Consider the following 17,580-nt stretch of genomic DNA (forward strand, 5'->3'; position numbering starts at 1 on the left):
CAGATCAGATTTATCCAGAGGAGAGACAGAGAATGATTGTCCATCCACTGGTTCACTGCTCAAATGGCCACAACAGCTGGAACTGAACTGGTCTGAAGCCAGGAGTTATTGCATGTCTCCCACACAGGTGCAGGGATCCAAGGCCTTAGGTCATCCTCTATTGCTTTTCAGGCCATAATCAGGGTCTGAGATGGGAAGTGGAGCAGCTGAGATGGGAAGTGGAGCAGCTGAGACAGGAACTGGCACCCCATACGGGGTGCCAGTGCTTGTAAGGTGAGGATTTAGCCATTAAGTCATCATGCTGGACCTGGATCTCTAAGGCAGCTTTTTAACAGACTATCTCAAGTCAGTTCTTTGATCACACAAACATACATATCATTGGAAATATCCACTTAATCACGCATGAAAAAATATGAGATATTTGCATACACATTGTCTTAACAACTTCTTCTCCTTAACCCTTTGTCTAATCCAAACCCCGTGATTCTTTCTCTTGTGCACATAGTGAATTCACTTCCTTTAACCCTGCTGCCTCCCAGAGACCACTATCACAGCACACCGCAACTACTACCATGGCCGACTATCCAGTTGAAACCTGAAACACAGACTCAACACCAAACATACTGACCCAGCACGCAGTAAAAAGATTCCCCAAACCAAATAAATATGTAGACGTAGACATACATTCACACACATGTGGCACTGCACATATAAAAGTATATTCACAGACAACATGGCTACACACATGCACACATCTTAGGAGCTCTACATTGTTCATGTTGACAGTCCCAGTTCAAAATGGAGAATCTGATCCATGGGCAGCTCTAAGTGAATTCATTGCTATTTTTTAGTACATAAGCCCATCTTCAGTCACACCTGCACTTGACAGCATGCAGTTCCTAAGCAAACTCTAGAACCATATTCTTGGGTACACACACATGCTTCTCCCAGAAGAGTAAGGGCAATGGTTTAGGACTCAAGAGGGAAGGAGAAAGTTGGAGCTACTTACCCAGAAATGATCACAAGTGTGCTCACCCCACTTTTGCACACGGTAACACACATACCCTATGAAGCCTATCATCTCACCTTAAGCAGATCTCCTTCGGCCAGCTCGAACGCCTTGGCCTTCAGCTGAATCCCCTTCCCTGGCTGGGTCTGGATGGAGTAGATGCACTCATGATTGTTGCTGTAGTTCACAGGGAAGTTGGGGGACAGAAGAGTGCCCTGGGTGCCCGTCACTGAGTTCCCACACTCGGCTGCAAAGAGAATCACAATAATCCCCGGTTAACCCCCATCAGCTGCATCCAGAACATAGCTCACAGCTCGGGAGCACCTTATAAGGATGGCAAGGTCTTGGCCCACTTAGTGGCCAAAGCCTGCCTACCTGTCCATCCATCCATCTGTCCAACTCAAAACCACTGGATTATAGTACTGTATATTACCTCTCTTCTTTCTGTTTGTGGTTCTCTTCTGCAGAAACAGAAATAACTATCTCTCCTCACAAACTCTGGCACTTTAGGCTTTCCCTGTGTTATAAAGCAGCCCTTCCTCATGCCTGTTCATGTAGGGCTCAAAGCAACAGAAAGGATTTGCGAGGGTGTCAGGGGAGGAGACAGCTAAGTGAGGAGAACACAGCCTTGAGTACCAGGGAACGAAGAGGAGACAGAATGGAATAGCAACCACCAATTCCTACACAGAAGACATGCTAAAACCTTGACAAGGATCAATCTGTTCAGTCCTCGTAAGAGTCCCTGTAATAGCTGGCATAATAATCGTTCTTGGTTTAAAGATGAGGAACTTGGTGATCGGACCTTCAGCCCAAGCTTCCTGTTTCATAAAGAACAGGGGGCCCTGAGCGGCCTCTCCTTCCTCTGGGAGGGTATGGTTCCTGAGGTTCTGGTGAAGGTTCTGGTATACTCTTACTGGAACTCTGCTCAGTCCAGGCCCCGTGAGATCACACCGTTCTTGGGACAGGTTTATGCTCTGCAGGATTTCTGCCTTTCTGCATTTGCTGTAGGCATGACATCCTGCTTTACTTGTTACTTGTTACGATTACCAAGTTCCCTGTACCCAGGATCCCTTGGGGCTTGGACACACTCCTTCCCCTGCATCACCTACTCAGTGCTGGACCAGGCAGGGGAGAACTGGGTCCCTAGTGGGCTCTCTAGGGTCATGAAGTCCCTTGAAGAGTGCCTACCAGCATGTACCTCCATTGTCTGCTTCTTGCCTGGATCCCACATCCATGTTGGGAGTGCAGGGCCAGCATCCTGCCTGTTGAATCTATGAATTTCCAAGATGTTGCCCAGACGGTCTGCAGAATAAATATTTGCCATGTGAAAGAATGAATGGCTGTGGCATACAGTGACCTCAGAAGATGTACAGTCCCCAAAATAATTAGGTTCTGGGAGGATGGAACACTCGTCCAGATGGCAGGCCTGTGATTTGTCTGGAGCGTGGGGAGGCTGCAGCATGCCTTCCATCTTTGAGGTTAGTGGAAGGAAATCTGCTTTCCCTGAAACATTCTTTATGCCTGGCACAGTCCTAGATGAACCCTGAAATTCATGGAGGAATCATTGTTAGGACTGTGTAGTCTACCCAACTGCCTGAAGCCATGGTGTCCCAGGCCCATGCAGATGTTGCCTGTGGAAACTCTGGGAACCAGACGTCCCAGGGGCTGTCTACTTGCATGTTCTCTCACCTTCATGGCTACTTTCGGTCCTTCCAAGATGGTGACCACATGTCCCCCTTAGGTCCCCACTCTTCAGAGACCCTAGTCCCTGGCCTGGCCAGTTTTGCTTCATAAGTCTTTATAGAACCCTCATTCATTCATCTTGGAAGAGACATAGCTTGGTGATCCTTTGCATAACAACCAAGTGTCACACTGAACGTGCTGTGTTGGGGTTCACAGGACAGCGGTCGATAGGTGCATGGGGCACTGGCCACTGACATAGGCCTCCAGAGGTTGTGTGTCTCCTGTGCACCCTCAGATGAAGGTGGGGGTGTGGAGGGTGCAGCTGAGAGTTGTGCACATTTAAATACCTGCTTCTCAGTGGCACCTGGGCAGCTCTGAGGAGCATCTCTCTACTATCTCTGGGCTCACGTACCTTTCCTCTCTGATGAGGAAGAGGTATGTTACAGTGGGATCTAAGTGTGGACTCTGGAGCCAGATGGACAAGTTATTGCAACTCTCTGAACTTCAGGTTCTTCAATCTGCCTTCAGCTGGACACCAACATCGGCCTCATGAGACCACAGAGAATCACTGGGTGTGGTTTTAGGTGTAAAACAGAGAAACAGATGGTGAAGGGGTAGCGCACAGTAGGTCTTCAATCAGTACACGCCTCTTCTTTTAATCTGTCTGGATGAATCTTCCTGACTCCTCTGCTTCTATATGAGCCCGACTGCCTGGGGCTCTGGGACTGGCAGGAAGCCAGGTGCTGATCTAGTAGTTCCCTGGGGTTCACAACTCCCTGGTCATTCCTGATGCCTCTTGCTCTCGGCTTAGTCCCTATCAGGCGACTTCTCCCAAACACTGGGCTGGAGCATATTTCTGTTTTTCCTTCCCAGCCCTGACTTCTCACGTTAGAGCCATAGGCCCCACCTGTGCCCCCAAGTGACCTTCTCAGCTTTCCCACCTGCTCAACAGCTTGGGGCCAACAGCTTCAGATGTGGCCAGTCCTTGGCTGGTCCCCAGGTCCTGATTCCCTGCCAGGGCCTTTGTCCTGGGTACCAGGGAGGGCGCAGGAAGGTGGAGGGACATGGTGCTCACTTCTGGGAGAGATTCCAAATGAACAGGAGTGAGGAGCAGATGCACCGAGAAACCAAACACGGGCGTAAATGGAAACAAATAAATGCTCCAGAGAAACAAACAGTGGCAAGCACCAGAAAGTGCTGCCGCTGATTCAGATGTCTGTGACTTCTGTCATCCCCATGGGAAGAGGGCTATTAAAGAGCAGGGGCTGGCTCCTAGCCATCAGTCTGGGACTCCCGAGGCCAGGGGTTAGGGCTTCTCTGTCACACTGGTGCGCCCGAGGACAACAGCGTGCCTTTTTGCTGCAGATGGAGGGTCTTCGGGGGTCAGGGTTGTCTCTTCCACATCCAATTCAGGGACCTCTGAGGTCAGAGGTTTTGCCACCCCTCTCGAGCTACACCAGGAATTAGAGCTCGAGGCTGTCCATCTCCTGCTCAGCTGGGAGTGTTCCTGGTAACATCGTGTGGGGCTAGGTCATCCCACTGACATCTACGGTGTGTGGGTGCGGGTGAGTGTGGTGACCGGGACCATCCCTTGGCTGGGCACTTCCGTGATGCGTCTGGCCTCGGCCTCTGCAGCGGGGCTGGTGGTAATTAGAGGTGATTGTAATTGCTGTGCGTTATTAATAACATGTGAAATGGAAGACAAATGCAATAATGAAAATATTGTGAGGTGTCATGAATAAACAGTAATTGGAATAATAAGAATGAGTTTGTGTAATGAGAACAATGAGGCGGGAGCTTATGCAAGAAACCTGACCCCCTCCCCAACCCTCCCAACCACTTAGCTGGGGGTCATTTTCTGGAGACAGAAAGAGCTATTGCAGGTTGGTTAGAAAAGGACTGCCCTTGAGGGCTGTGGAGGGGGGTGCTTTAGGGATAAACTGAGGTTATTTCCTGGGTCAGGTCGACAATGGAATTCTGCAACTCTTGTCTCCATGCTTTCTTTCTTGGCTATCAGTGAATAATGAATAAAAGACATATGGGAAAATGACAATGCTACGGACTTAGCAGTGGTCACCTAATCTGGGATTGAACCTGAGTACTGGGGGTGCTGTCTCTGTGGTACAGGTGAGGAAGTTGGTGTGGGAGGTTCAGTGGTCTGTCCCAGCCCCATCCACGGGAACAAGGTCCAGCTGAGTGCATTGGGACAGCATGTGGAGCTGTCCCCAACAAGGCGGGCCTCCCTGGCTTGGAGATGCTGCTTCAGGCTTTGGTCAGGGCAGCACTGCTTTGATTGCCTGGGAATACTTTATGGAGTTAGTTCCATGGGTGACAGTGAGGTGGGTGAGCATCCTATCCCATCTATTCATTGTGTAGTGCACCCAGTCCTGCATGGTGAGCATGGAGCCAGCAGTGCCACTGACCTCACAGCTTAGTGACAGCAGCAAGTCCAGGCCCTGTTCCCTGGACTCTCACCCTATCTGCCCCACCCTCTGGCTCAGAGTCTGGGCAGCATTCTTTGGAGGCCTGGCAAGAAGACAAGCAGGGGACTGGATTCAACACCCGCCATTCCCCTCAACACCTGTTCTTCCCAGCGCTGGCTCCAAGCTCTACCTCAAACCCTCACTATTCCCAAGTATCCTCGGGGCTCGGGGCCTAGGTGCTTCCTTCTACTTCCTTCTCTCTTTTCTCTGATATCTGTTGGGTGCCTTGTATTCCTTCCTACTTCTTGTGAAATGTACACTTATGAGAAAGACTTCCCTGGTCACTCTTGATCCAAGTGGAGTCTTCCCTGAAGCAGACTTTCCTCCAAACCCCTTTATCGGCTCAACACATTACATTCTCATGTGTTTACGGCTGTGTCCCCTTGTTGGAAGCGAGGCCATGAAAGGAGAGACTTGCCCAGGTTTGTGTATTTGCAAGACCTAGAAGAATGCCTGACAGGTAGAGGATACTCCATCTATAAACCCAACTCTGGATCCCCTCTTTGCTCCCCAGCTGAATGCATGAGGTTTTACTCAGGGATTCTCCAAGAGTGAGCACCCAACTGGGTAGCAGGAACAATCACCTACCCTACAGGATGGGGACTCCCCTTGGGCAAGGGTCCCACCTCCTTCCTATGGGCCCAGCCAGAATTCTGCACAAGTGGCATCCTGAAACCAGGGGCCTGGTGGGGAAGAGGAGGTGAGAATGCTGATGTCTGCTTCATTTGCATGCACACTGTCCATCCTTTTTACACTGGCCAGGGTAGCCTACAAAACAGCCCCATGGAGCATCTGTTGTCATTTTCTTTCACTGATAAGGATGCTGGAGCGGAAGGAGGTTAGGTCACCTCTCTGGGGTTCCATCTGTCCACAAGCCCAGGCCCATGTGTGGGTCTACTACCTTGTATCAACTGACTAACATTGGGCCCACCCCATTAGTGAAGCAAAATGAAAGCACGTGACCACCTACCAACACACCTTGGCAGAGGCGAGCTCCAGAGGCGCCGTCTGCCCCCCAGGCACGTGATGCGGGCGGTGCCCTCCAGACGGTACCCGGGGAAGCAGGAGAAGGTCAAGGTGTCACCCACGCCAAACTGCAGGCCCTTCCGGATGCTGTAGGCTGGGACTTCGGGTTCCTCGCAGGGCTCCAGGTCATACTCTGCAAGGGCAGCCCAGAAGGAGTGTGCTCAGGGTCATGTGGAGGCGAGGCAGAGAAAGCAAATGGATGCTGGGGAGGAAGGTCTGGGAAACACATGCTGGCCCACAGACAGTAAGGTGGAAAGACGCATGAAGCCAAGAGGAAGAGACCACGAGAGAGATGCAGGGAAGCCAAGCTGGTGTCAGAGGCTTGACCACTGTGAACAGCCTGTTCCTGAGAACCACATGCTGGGGGGACTCAGGAGGTGCCGTAGAATTTGACCCTTGCCCATTTGGTCCCTTCTTCTGAGCTCTGAGTCCTGCCTCCTCCTCTGTGTGTACTGAGCCAGCTCCATGCAATCTCTGCATCTAGAGGGTCACCTTTGCTGACCCAGCCTTGGGTGACTCTTACTGCAGGACAAGATTCCAACTAGGCAGCCTGAGGCCAGGTCTCAGCAAAGCCAGTACTCAGACAGCTGGCCAGCAGGGAGCACGGCATTCACTGGAAGGTGGGATCTGCTTGTGCCTCTGGGGATATCACAGAAGTGATGAGGGTCTAAGGAACTCCTCACGTGCCAGGCCAGCCCAACCCAGGCAATGGTAGGGCTGATGCTGAGCCCTGTCTGTGTTCCTAGAGGCCAGGTACCTCTTGCCTTCTGGGGGAAATTTTCTAGTGTGCCTGCACCTGGCTGATGGCTAGGGTGGGCAGGAGACTGAGGTTCAGGGGATGGAAGTGGAGGATGATTTGACACTAGAGCAGGGAAGGAGCTTTCTTTTTAGGATAAATGTCAGTTACTACCGCGTCAGCATGGTTGAGAAAGGTCTCAAATGAGACTGAAGTGTTCTGATACATGAACTCCAGACTCCCCCTCTTCTTTTTAAATGTCCTGGGTTATGAAATAGTGGAATCAGGAGAAGGTTGGATTAATAGGGCAGGAGGGGGCTTGTGGGCAATCCTCTAGTCCCACCAAGTTGAGTAGGCCCTAGCCAGAACAAATACTAAGGAGTTCCCCAACGCACCTACTAACTCCTTCCCAGATCATGGCAGGAAAGTTCTTCCTTGTGTCTACCCCAACTATCTCTTGCTGCAACACTGAAGTGATTGTCCCAGATTATGGAGTAGATGGATATCCATCTTCTGGGAAGTTCCGAGACTGGTGGGAGAAGGAGACTCACGGTGGCTTTCTAGTCTCCTCCCCACGGGGTCCCTCAGGCTCTTTACCTGAGAAGGTGATGTTGAAGCCTTCGTAGGACATGGAGAAATCGGAGATGAAGCGCACCTGGGCGGTGAAGTTGCCGTAGAGGCCAGCACTGATGGGTGCTGGCAGGCGTGAGCCCGTCAGCTGGCGCAGGGGTTGCGTGAAGCTGCCATTCTCGGTGATGAGGAGGTAATCGTGGCCACTCTCCAGGTGGAAGGTGTGGAATGTGAAGAAGACACCTGCCGAGAGACCACACCGGTGAGGCTGGCATGGGGAGAGGATGCAGGCAGCCTGCCTGCAGGGAGCAGCCTGGCTGCAGGGAGCAGCCTGCCTGCAGGGAGCAGTCTGCACACGCGTCCTTGCTCCACCCAGGGGTATGGCTCCACGCATACAGGTGAGTCTCAGTGAAGATACTTGGACGCCCCATTGCCCGAAGATGCAGGTGGGGCAAGGAGCACCTTTATACAGTAGCAACCCTGGAAGGGGAGGAGTCTGGCTCGGGCTGTGAGAAGCCTTCATAGCTTTTCTCTAATTTCTTCAGGAAGCACCTGTGTATGTGCTGAGTGCTTCCTATGGGCTAGGAGCCAGGGGAGGTGCAAGGGATCTGCAAGGCATGAAAGAAATCTCTGCCACACTGAGCCATGGGCACGAGCAGAAATACAGATCTGTGTGCCACAGGGCCCAAGAGGGGGCAGATGGCGGTGGGAGGTGGAGAGTGAAGCTGGCTTCTTTAAGGAGTGAACATTGGATCTGGGTTCTCAAAGAATGCACGAGAATAAGCCAGGTAAGACAAGACAGTCACAGCTGGGGGCCTGCTTGTGTAAAGTAGTAGAGGCTCAGGGAGGCTTGCTGTGGCTGCACAGAAGTGAGAAAGCGGGGGCTGGGGCCATCCCCCAGATTTTGCTGAAAGCAATCAGAAGCCATCCTATCCTGAAGGGAGAAGATTTCAGATTTAGCCAGACTTTGGTGGTGGCAATGAGGACAGAGTAGACAGAGAAGAGGCAGAGAAATCTGTTACAATGGTGAAAGCTGTGCCCTGGGTGAGCAAGCATGGGGCTTGGCAGATGGACACAAGACCTCAGGGAGGTAGGGTGGACAGCTGCCAGTGGGAACAGATGTGAAAGGACGTCAGTGGGCAGGGGATACTGGCCCTCAAGGACAATGGCAGCTTTTGTTACCTGGAGAAGCACAGGAGGGAGAGGCTATGGACGTAAGCCCCAGGCACCTGTTTGCTCAGCGCAGCAAGGACACCTGTGGGCAACTGAATGTGTGGATGTTAAAGATCAGAATGCGGCGGGGGGGGGGGGGGGAGGGGATGTCAGAGGCAGGTCTGGGAGTGGCCAGAGGGGAAGTGATTGTTGAAGCCACAAGCATAGCAAAGATGAAGAGAAAGCAGAGGCAGTGTCAGAGAAGGGATGACAGAAAGGCGAGGAAAGAGGAGGCAGGGGAGATGGGGCAGGCGTTAACAGGGAGGTGGGAAGCAGGAGCAGAGCGCTCTGCACAAACTAGAAAAAAATGAAGCAACACTCATTGGCACCAAGAATTCCATGTTTGATGCCACTGTCCTGTTTCGCCTGCTCTGCCACCAGCCCCGAGGCATCGGAAGGAAACAGATGGCACCTCCTCTACTTCTCTAATCCTGCAAGCAACCCCAGGTCACGGCGACTGTGATCATCAGCTCCAGTTTGTGGCAGAGGAAACTGAGGCACAGAGAGAGGAAGGCATTTGTCCAAGGGCACCTAGCTGGCAGGTGAGGAGCCGGGATCCGGACCAAGGCAATGTGACTGCAGAGGCTGTGCTCTGGACAGTTCCAGGATGTTGCCTCTCAGGCTGCAGAACAAACACAGGAGCTCAGAGCAGCCGCAGGGTTTTAGACCAGCTGGTGAGGAGGGCTGTGGAGTGACTGGTGGGGCCATGTAATGCAACCCCTGACCCTGTCTGGGTGGCAGGTGTGTTTGGTAAAGGGGCAGGGTGTGCAAGTACCCACATGGGAGTGTGGCCGTGGGAATTGTGTGGGTCATGCCAGGGCAGGTACATGGGTAGACTTGAGTGCCAGACCCATCTGCTACTCAAAGTGCGAGCCATGGACATCACTTGTTAAAAATGCAGACTCTGAGCTTTTACTACAGCTTTTAATCCAAATCTGCATGCTAACTAGGTCCCCGAGAGATTGGTAGACACACAGAAGTTGGAGAGATACCTCTTTGGATAATCACGGATATATTTTTGATAAACAATGGTTGGACCCAAGCTCCTAATCTTATCCCTTTTAAAAAGCTATTATGCCCTTGCCTCCCTGTTGATAGGAAAGTGAATTCCCAAGTATGGGCAGGGGAAAGATAGAACCAAGCAGAGGCATTGGGACTTGGTGTGTGGCTTGTCAAGGGCCCATACCCTGGCAGCTACAAGGCATCCATGCACTTATTTGCTTACAGACACAGGCTGGAAGCAACTACTAAGTGCTAGGCTTTGTTTTAAGCCCAGAGGAAGGTCTTCTTGTATCACGGAGGAGACAGATATAACAGTAGTAAGGATCTGGAGTGATGCCTAGAGGAAGAGTAAGTGACTAAGCCTCAAGGGTTGGGAAAGTTCACAAGGGACATGATACTTGGCCAGAGGGAATAATCAAACATGGAGGCGACATGTGGGCATAAGTACATGACACAAACTTGTCCAACGCATAAAACCCACGGTTCTCAGTCTACAGAGCTAGGCAAACACATCTCCTCGCCCTTTCCCTAAGATGCCATATTGAGTAGCGAGTGGGGCAGACACAGTAACAGGTGGAAACATGTTGATTAAACACCATGCTTTGCACTCTATTCTCCTGGCATGCAAACACAGCCCCTCCCGAGGAGTCAACATTTGGCTGGGAGTCTAAGGATGAGCAAACAACTGAGATAAAATCCTGGGTTTCCCAGCTGTGCTGATTGCTTGGGGCTTTTTGGGCCATTGTGAGAAAATGAAGACGTTGTCACAGAAATAGAGAGGCCCCACGTTGGAGTCTGAATCCACATTTGGAGTGACAGATGCACACACAAATGAGTGCTGCACTGGAGTAAGCTGTGCAGAACTGCACGAATGAATTCACACAGGGGCTGCAGGAGCAGGGCCCTGGAAAAGGCACTGATGCTTTGGGAGTGAGGGAGGCCTTGATCCAAAGCCCTTGTACTTGTTGGAGGCCACGGTCAAAGTGCTTGGCACCCTAAGGTTCCAGTTTCCTCAGATTAACATGTGGCAAGATCCCACTCACAGGTGGCAGCTGATGTTCAAAGGCATGAACAACTGCAATAGCATGAATCACACAGCAGGGCAGCTGGCACACAGTGGGTGTGTAATAGCAAATCTCAGCCTACTGGGTTCAAAGATGCTAGTGCAGGGTCATGGTCAGGGCCCAGTCTCTGCTCCTGAACTGGCCATTCCTTTGGGCTGGGCATGTTGACAAGTTGAGTAATTCTAGATTTTATGAAGTTTTGTCTTTTTCTAGCCTGTGTCAGAGCCAGCAGAGCCCAAAGCACTAGTGGTCTGTTAGCCTGAGATACTGTTATAAGCAGAGCCCTAGCTAAGCCCCCTGAACAAGGTTCTGTGCTGAGTGCAATTCGGTTCCTATCACCACATACTTCTCCAGCTGAGTGTCCGGCACACAGCCAGAAGTTGGGGAAATAAGACACATCTGTCTCTCTCAGGCTTGTCACAGGCACAGATGACAAAAACGCAAGCAAGCCCTGTGCAGCGGGATGGAGGCTAGCACTGGAGAGGAACAGGCTGCTTGGCAGCCTTGAGTGCAGGATTGGGACCAGGGGGGCGATGTTGGGAGGAAGGGATCAGGGAAGACACAAGAGAGGGGGTGAGAGCAGAGGGATCAAGAGTTGGAGGAGAGAGGGGAATGGTGGGAATTCCTAACCCCTGCATAGGAAGAGGGGGCAGCCTTGAGAGATGTGATCCCACCATGTGCAAAGCTGCTGAGCAGAATGCCTGGCCGGTTTTAAGAACTGAGATTGGCGTAGCCAGACCTTGTTCAGAGAGTGCAGAATGGGGCTAAGAAAGTGAGCAACGGCTGTAAGGCCATACTGGGTAGCATGCACTTGGGAGCTCTGTGCTAAGAGTTCAGGAAGCAGGAAGCCTTGAGAAGGTTCTTAGGGTGAAGGCGTCTGGACATGTCCCATGATGTCAGGTCAGTTCTCTGAGCACCTTTCATCTCAGCAAATTCCTCCCAGCTTATGCCATCTGCCTAACCAATTCTGCCCCACCTCTGTTTGAACTGCAGATCCCAGTAGGGCTGTCTAGCCCACTCCTAGACTGCACACTTCTCCAGGGCAGGCCACTGCACAGTGGCTTGCTCAGATGCATCCTACCAGTAACATTTGTGTAAAATATGACTTTGTTAAACAGCTATTAAGCTGTGTTGACTTCTAGGCCACACACACACACACACACACACAGCCCTAAAACTACACACACTAAGATGCAGGCCAAAGAGCCTGTCCTCTTAGGGTCACATGGGAAGGCCTAGCTTTCCTGCTTGGTGCCACAGATCAGCTTCCTGCTCCCTCCAGCAGCCTCCTTCCAGCAGCCTTGGTAGAAATGCTCCTGTGGAATGGATAAGGACATCGACCCAATCCTTATCAAACCCCAGGAACAATACTGTGGGAGGAAGGGGCAACCTCAGGCCTTGTTCTGCAAAGCTTAAGGCCATTCTAGCTGTGGCTTGGGTAGCCTGGTGCAGGTCAATGCGAGGAACTTGCATGCACGTGGTAAGGCATTAATGACTTTTCTTACACCTTTTACCTTTTTATACAGCATAATTTATATCATGTAGACATTCATTGCTTAAAATAATAGTGCAAATGCTAGCCATTCAGACTTTTCTCTGTACATTCTTGTTTATGACAAGAACATATTCTGGCAAATTTGTTGGTTCTATATCAGTGCACTGGGATTACCTCTGTAAGGTCTTAACTTATTTTCTCCCCATTATTCCTTTCAGTAGCTGCCTAGGATTGCATGTTATGGCTGTATCATGACACAGCTCTATTTGACAATTTCTCATTGATGGGCATTTGAGGAGCTGCTAAGTTTCAGTATGATCAATAAATATTTCAGAGGACATCCTTGCATCTAAATCTTGCTGCAGTTTTCCTTCTTTTCTTTAGGAAAATCCAGGAGGGGAGATGGCTACATCCAAAGGCATGCCTTTGCAATTTTCAAAACATCCTTGGAAAATGTGTATAGTGAAGACTATGCATCGATTTCAAAACTTTTTTGCACTGGGGCTGTGTCAAGGCATAGTTGGCTAAGACTCTGACTTCAGCACCAGCATCCTGTAGAGGTGGCAGTTCAAGTCCTGGCTGCTCTACTTCTGACTTAGCTCCCTGCTGGTGTGCCTGGTAAAGTAGTGGAGGATGGCTCATGTCCTGAGTCCCCACACCCCCGTGGGAGATGCAGGAGCTCTTGGCTCCTGGCCTCAGACTGGCCCAGCTTTGGCCATTGTGGCCATTTGGGGAGTGAAACCAGTGGATGGGAAATATCTCTAGGATTCTCCTTCTCTCTCTGTAAATCTAATTTTCAAGTAAAAATAAAATAAATATTAAAAGAAACCCTTTTTTTTGCACTAAAGGAAACTAAGACTTGCGTTCCATGTTCTCAGGAAAGCTGTGAAGTTTCCTTGCGTGCCTGAAAGGTTTTGGACTGCCATCCTCAAGTCACTCCCTGGGAAGTCTGACCCACTTCCTACATGGTCAGCAGGGCACTGCTCCCGTGTTTGCCACTTGAACAGGGAAACGGCATTTCATCGCCAATGGAAATTGCATTTCTTTCATTATCAGAGGGGTTGATGTGTCTTTTTTTTTCATTTGCATTTTCCCTCCCACAAAACCTTAGGCTATAGCTTTGCAGGCCAGGGATGATTCTCCTAATGATTTTTCTTCCGAGCTCTTTATGGGTTAGGCCGGGAATGCTTAGTCAATCATAGACACTACAAGCATTTTTATCTATTTACTGTTTGGCTCTGAGCTATGTGTGAAGTCTCTCTGAGACATCAATTCTTTCAAAGTTGCATTTAATTGAATCAAACAGTCTTTCCCTTGATGGATTCTGCTTTTCATGTGACTCCTGAAAGCACACATCCACCTGAAGTTGGACGGCTGTGCTCTTCCTGCACTGAAATCACCTGTTAAGCAGATAGAGTGGGGGATGATCCCAGTTGGTAAGTCCATTAAGTGAACACTGTTTAATAAATAACCCTTCCTCTTTTTGATAGATCTAGATATATCATGTCAATCATATGTTAGTCTGTCTCTTGTCCACAGGCAAGTGAATATATTCACACATATGATACACACATGCACGCACACACGTGCAGGCACACATGCACACAGGATGCCGAGGAATCTCTTTCTGGATCTTGAGTCTCCCACACTGATTTGTTTATCCCTTTCTGTACTCACAACACCTTGTTCACATTATTTGAGCCTAGAACAACACCCTGGAAGAGTGACTTTTCCTCTTAAGAGTGTTTTCTTGGCTCTTCGACACATTAATTCTTGGTCAGAGGTTCTTAATTAAGGACATGCAGCAGAAGGGTTAGTGAAATGTCCAGAAAACCTCACAGGCCTGGTCTTTGTAGCCAACATTGCCAACCCAAACTCTCTGGGTGGGATCTCAGCATGGGTGTGCTTGCCCAACTGCAGGGTGTAAGCACCACAACTCAGAATACTTTACTGTGAACATCTGAGGGTCAAGGCTGTATCTGCCTCTCACTCCTGGATCCCCGGCTCTTGTATCTGTCACAGGGGTGTCATTTACTGAACATTAGGTGAATGAAAAAGTAGACTGAGGAGTGCTTATTTGTAACCATCATCCTGACTTTGACATGGGGCCCCCAAGGATCACTTAGGCTAGGGAAGTCGAGGCAACAGCACAAACTGGGAAGGAAAGCAAAGGAGATGGAGAGCCGAGTCAGGTGAGAAGGGGATTGCTATGTCGTAGTATCCACAGGGAAGATGGGACGAAGACAGAGTAGGTGTAGCTTGTGTTCCTCCAGGACACAGTACAAGGAAGACTGCCAGAAGGGAACAGATCTGTTGAAAAATGACATGTGGGTGAGTTGTTGACTTCTCCATCAGTGAGTTGTTTAGACAGAGGCTGTGCCATCATTGTGTGTGTGTGTGTGTGTGTATGTGTGTGTGTGTGTGTGTGTGTGTGTGTGTGTGTGTGTGTGTATTGAGTAGGGGGAGACTTCGGGACAATCTGAGAAGTGGTAAACCAGTACAATCTCACGCAGCTGATGATCTGAGATTCTTAACATTGAACGGATGAGTTCTGTAATTCAGAGATGAGAATGTTCTAGTTGGTGGGGAAAGTTCATGTACAACCCATGTAGTAGTCAACTCTTAAGGGAAGAGCCCCATTAAGAGTACCTTGACCTGGAGAGTTTGGCATCCTAACCAGGTCACATACCTGTTCTGGCCCTAAAAACTTACCCTTGCCATGAGAGGTTTCAATAATCCAGGTGCAGTTCAAGTTGTTGGGGTAGAAGTCAGGGAAACCTGGTGATAAGATGGTCCCACTGGAGCCTTGTATGAATCCCCCACAGAGAGCTACAGGAGGAGTGAAGAGAAAGTAAAGACCTCCATGGCTTGGTTCTTCCATAGATCCCTTCCCCTCACCCCCTCCCAGCACCCCAAGTTTCACTGATGGGGTGGACAGAGCCAGTGGCCCTTGTGAGGCAGGGAAGGGTCTTCTGTGGTGTCACTCACCTTCACAGCTGGGCAGAGCTCGACTCCACTGGAAGTTGGGCTCACATTCCAGGGGTTCCCCGTCACTCAGTGTGTAGCCTGAGTCACAGCTGAAGGTCACCAGGGCACCCACATAGAAGTCATTCCCATGACGCTGCCCATTTACAGGGATCCCTGGGTCCAGGCAGTGGTCTGACTGTAGGGTTATAGCTGGGAAGGAGAGGCCAGAGATGGAACAGAGATCCCTGTGCCCACACAGTGACCCCAGCTGACGCACAAACAGAGAGTGATTTGCAAAACTGAAGTCACCCTTTACTGATCAATGAAATGAAGCTGTCATCAGTAGCAGAAAGGATGCTTAGAGAGCTGAGAAAACAAGTTGGCTCAATCATTTGTTCCTTCATTCATTCAACAAACTTTAATTGGGTCTCTGGTGCGGCTTAGGTGCTATTCGAAGGCTTAGAGAAGCAAACACAAGTAAGAAAATGGTCCAGTTGCCATGGTGCTCTCAACTCTAACTTTTTGCATTGGTCTTCAAAGACCTGAAGTGACATTGGCTTTTTAAATTGAGGAGAAAAATGCAGAAGCTCATGAGAGAGTGGATGTGAAGGGAGATAGCATCTGACTTCAAGTTCATAGTCGCTGCCCAAATTCTCTGTGCCCAGAGTGCCCAATGGGGTGGTGGTACTCCCTTAACTGCACACACAGGAGGACATGTGGTAAGCACACAAGAACCCAGTGTGAAGGTCATGGGCAGTCCAATGCTTTCACGACACTTGAGGGATGCTGAGGCTGTTTAAGAGCACAGTCTAACACAGAGCCCCATGAGATAGTGTAGAGCTAGGCTCCACTATGGAGCAGTGCTGGGTTTTCCCAGCCACCTGAGCCTGGTCCCCATTACCTCCCTACCCTGGCCCACTGAGACTCACTTTCATAGCGGAGCTGGAAGCCGATGTCTGAGTGGCTCTTGTCAGTAGAGAACAGGAGGTAGAGGAAGTTGCTGGTGCTGATGAGGAACTGGGGGACCTGCGTCCCATGGTATACCCCAATCAAGGGTGCCGAGTATGTCCGTCCATCTCGCACTTCCAAAGTATCATAGTTGACTTCGGTTTTGAATCTGCCAAATGGTGGAAATGGTCTCAAGCCATCTATGGCTTATTAATTTGCAAATGACAGAAAGCCCTGGGAGATCTGGGGCTTCATAACCAGAACTGGGCAGGTGGTGAATCTTTGTACCCAGTTTATACATGTTCACCAGCTAAACAATGGGACCTGCTCCATTACTCAATGGACCCTTCTTCCTTCTGGGGATGGTCAGAGCTCTCCACATCCTCTCCAGGGTCTGCACCATGACCCATTTTAATTTGGCCAGGCACCAAGACTCACCTTATGGGATGACCAGGGTACAATAAACTAATGTTGGAGGCCAAATCTGGCCTATGGCCTGAGAGCTCAGAATGATTTTCACATTGTTCAAGGGGTCTTAAAAAATTAGAAGCAAGGAAGATTATAGAACTTGCAAGAGAGCAAGTCACCCATAAAACCCTAAATATGAATCATCTGACAGCTCACAGAGAAGTGTACAAATTCCTGCTGCAGCAGGCCACAGGCAACCTGTCAGGAAGCAGTATGTGTTTGTACTAGGGGGTAGGAGGAGTTGCATTCCCCTCCCAAGGGGCACAAGCAAGGTAGAAGCTAGAGGTGGGAAATCTGAGCAGTACCAGGGTCAGAGGTCAGCAAGGCCACCTTCCCATGCAGGAAATTAATATCTGGTTCATGAACCCTTGAATGCCTAAACACCTAAGGATCTCTGCCCATTCTCCCCCAAGAAGGATCCTCACATCCCAAGTAATATCCCAGCCTATCCCAGTCATGGTTCCCCATACAGCATTGACCAAGTACAGAGGCCAAGCTGGTGAGGTCTGGCTCTACTCCTTTACAAGTCTGCTCCAGTGTCCTATAGTCGTTGCTGACAGTCCAGCTTCATGGCTGTTTTCTCCCCCACCCTACATTCCCTCCAACATGGCTCCAAGGACATTACCCCTTATCATGCATTTCCCAGAGACTATGGCTACAGGCGCACCTGTCAAAGGTGATTTTGATGGGGTAGCCTGGCTGGGCTTCAATCACCCAGGCACAGCTCAAAGCATCCTTGTAGAAGCCAGGCCAGCCTGGAGACAGGATGGTGCCACTGGGTGCAGTCAGGTGACCACCACAGGGAGCTGGGGAAAGAGGAGAAAGAAGTTGTTTTCTTGGCAGGGTGGGATGGTGGAGTGCGGTAAATTAATAAACAACAAACCCTCTCTGTGAAAGGTATTGAGTCTGCTTTCATG

The 17,580-nt window shown here is 50.2% G+C and overlaps 1 protein-coding gene across 1 annotated transcript in view; it reads right to left on the reverse strand.

The window, feature by feature from the left end:
• LOC131479658 (CUB and sushi domain-containing protein 2-like) overlaps positions 1-16,605 on the reverse strand; it is a 66,037-nt gene extending 49,432 nt beyond the window's left edge. Inside the window, exons 1-7 of the mRNA XM_058661033.1 lie at positions 16,532-16,605; positions 16,177-16,364; positions 15,269-15,457; positions 14,993-15,109; positions 7,535-7,750; positions 6,146-6,334; positions 1,087-1,256 (exon numbers count right to left, since the gene is read on the reverse strand). Coding sequence (XP_058517016.1) covers positions 1,087-1,256; positions 6,146-6,334; positions 7,535-7,750; positions 14,993-15,109; positions 15,269-15,457; positions 16,177-16,364; positions 16,532-16,605 — 1,143 coding nt within the window. The remainder of the gene's footprint in view (positions 1-1,086; positions 1,257-6,145; positions 6,335-7,534; positions 7,751-14,992; positions 15,110-15,268; positions 15,458-16,176; positions 16,365-16,531) is intronic.
• Positions 16,606-17,580: the final 975 nt, after the last annotated feature.

The sequence above is a fragment of the Ochotona princeps genome, chromosome 2 (assembly GCF_030435755.1).
Source record: "Ochotona princeps isolate mOchPri1 chromosome 2, mOchPri1.hap1, whole genome shotgun sequence".
Lineage (NCBI taxonomy): Eukaryota > Metazoa > Chordata > Mammalia > Lagomorpha > Ochotonidae > Ochotona > Ochotona princeps.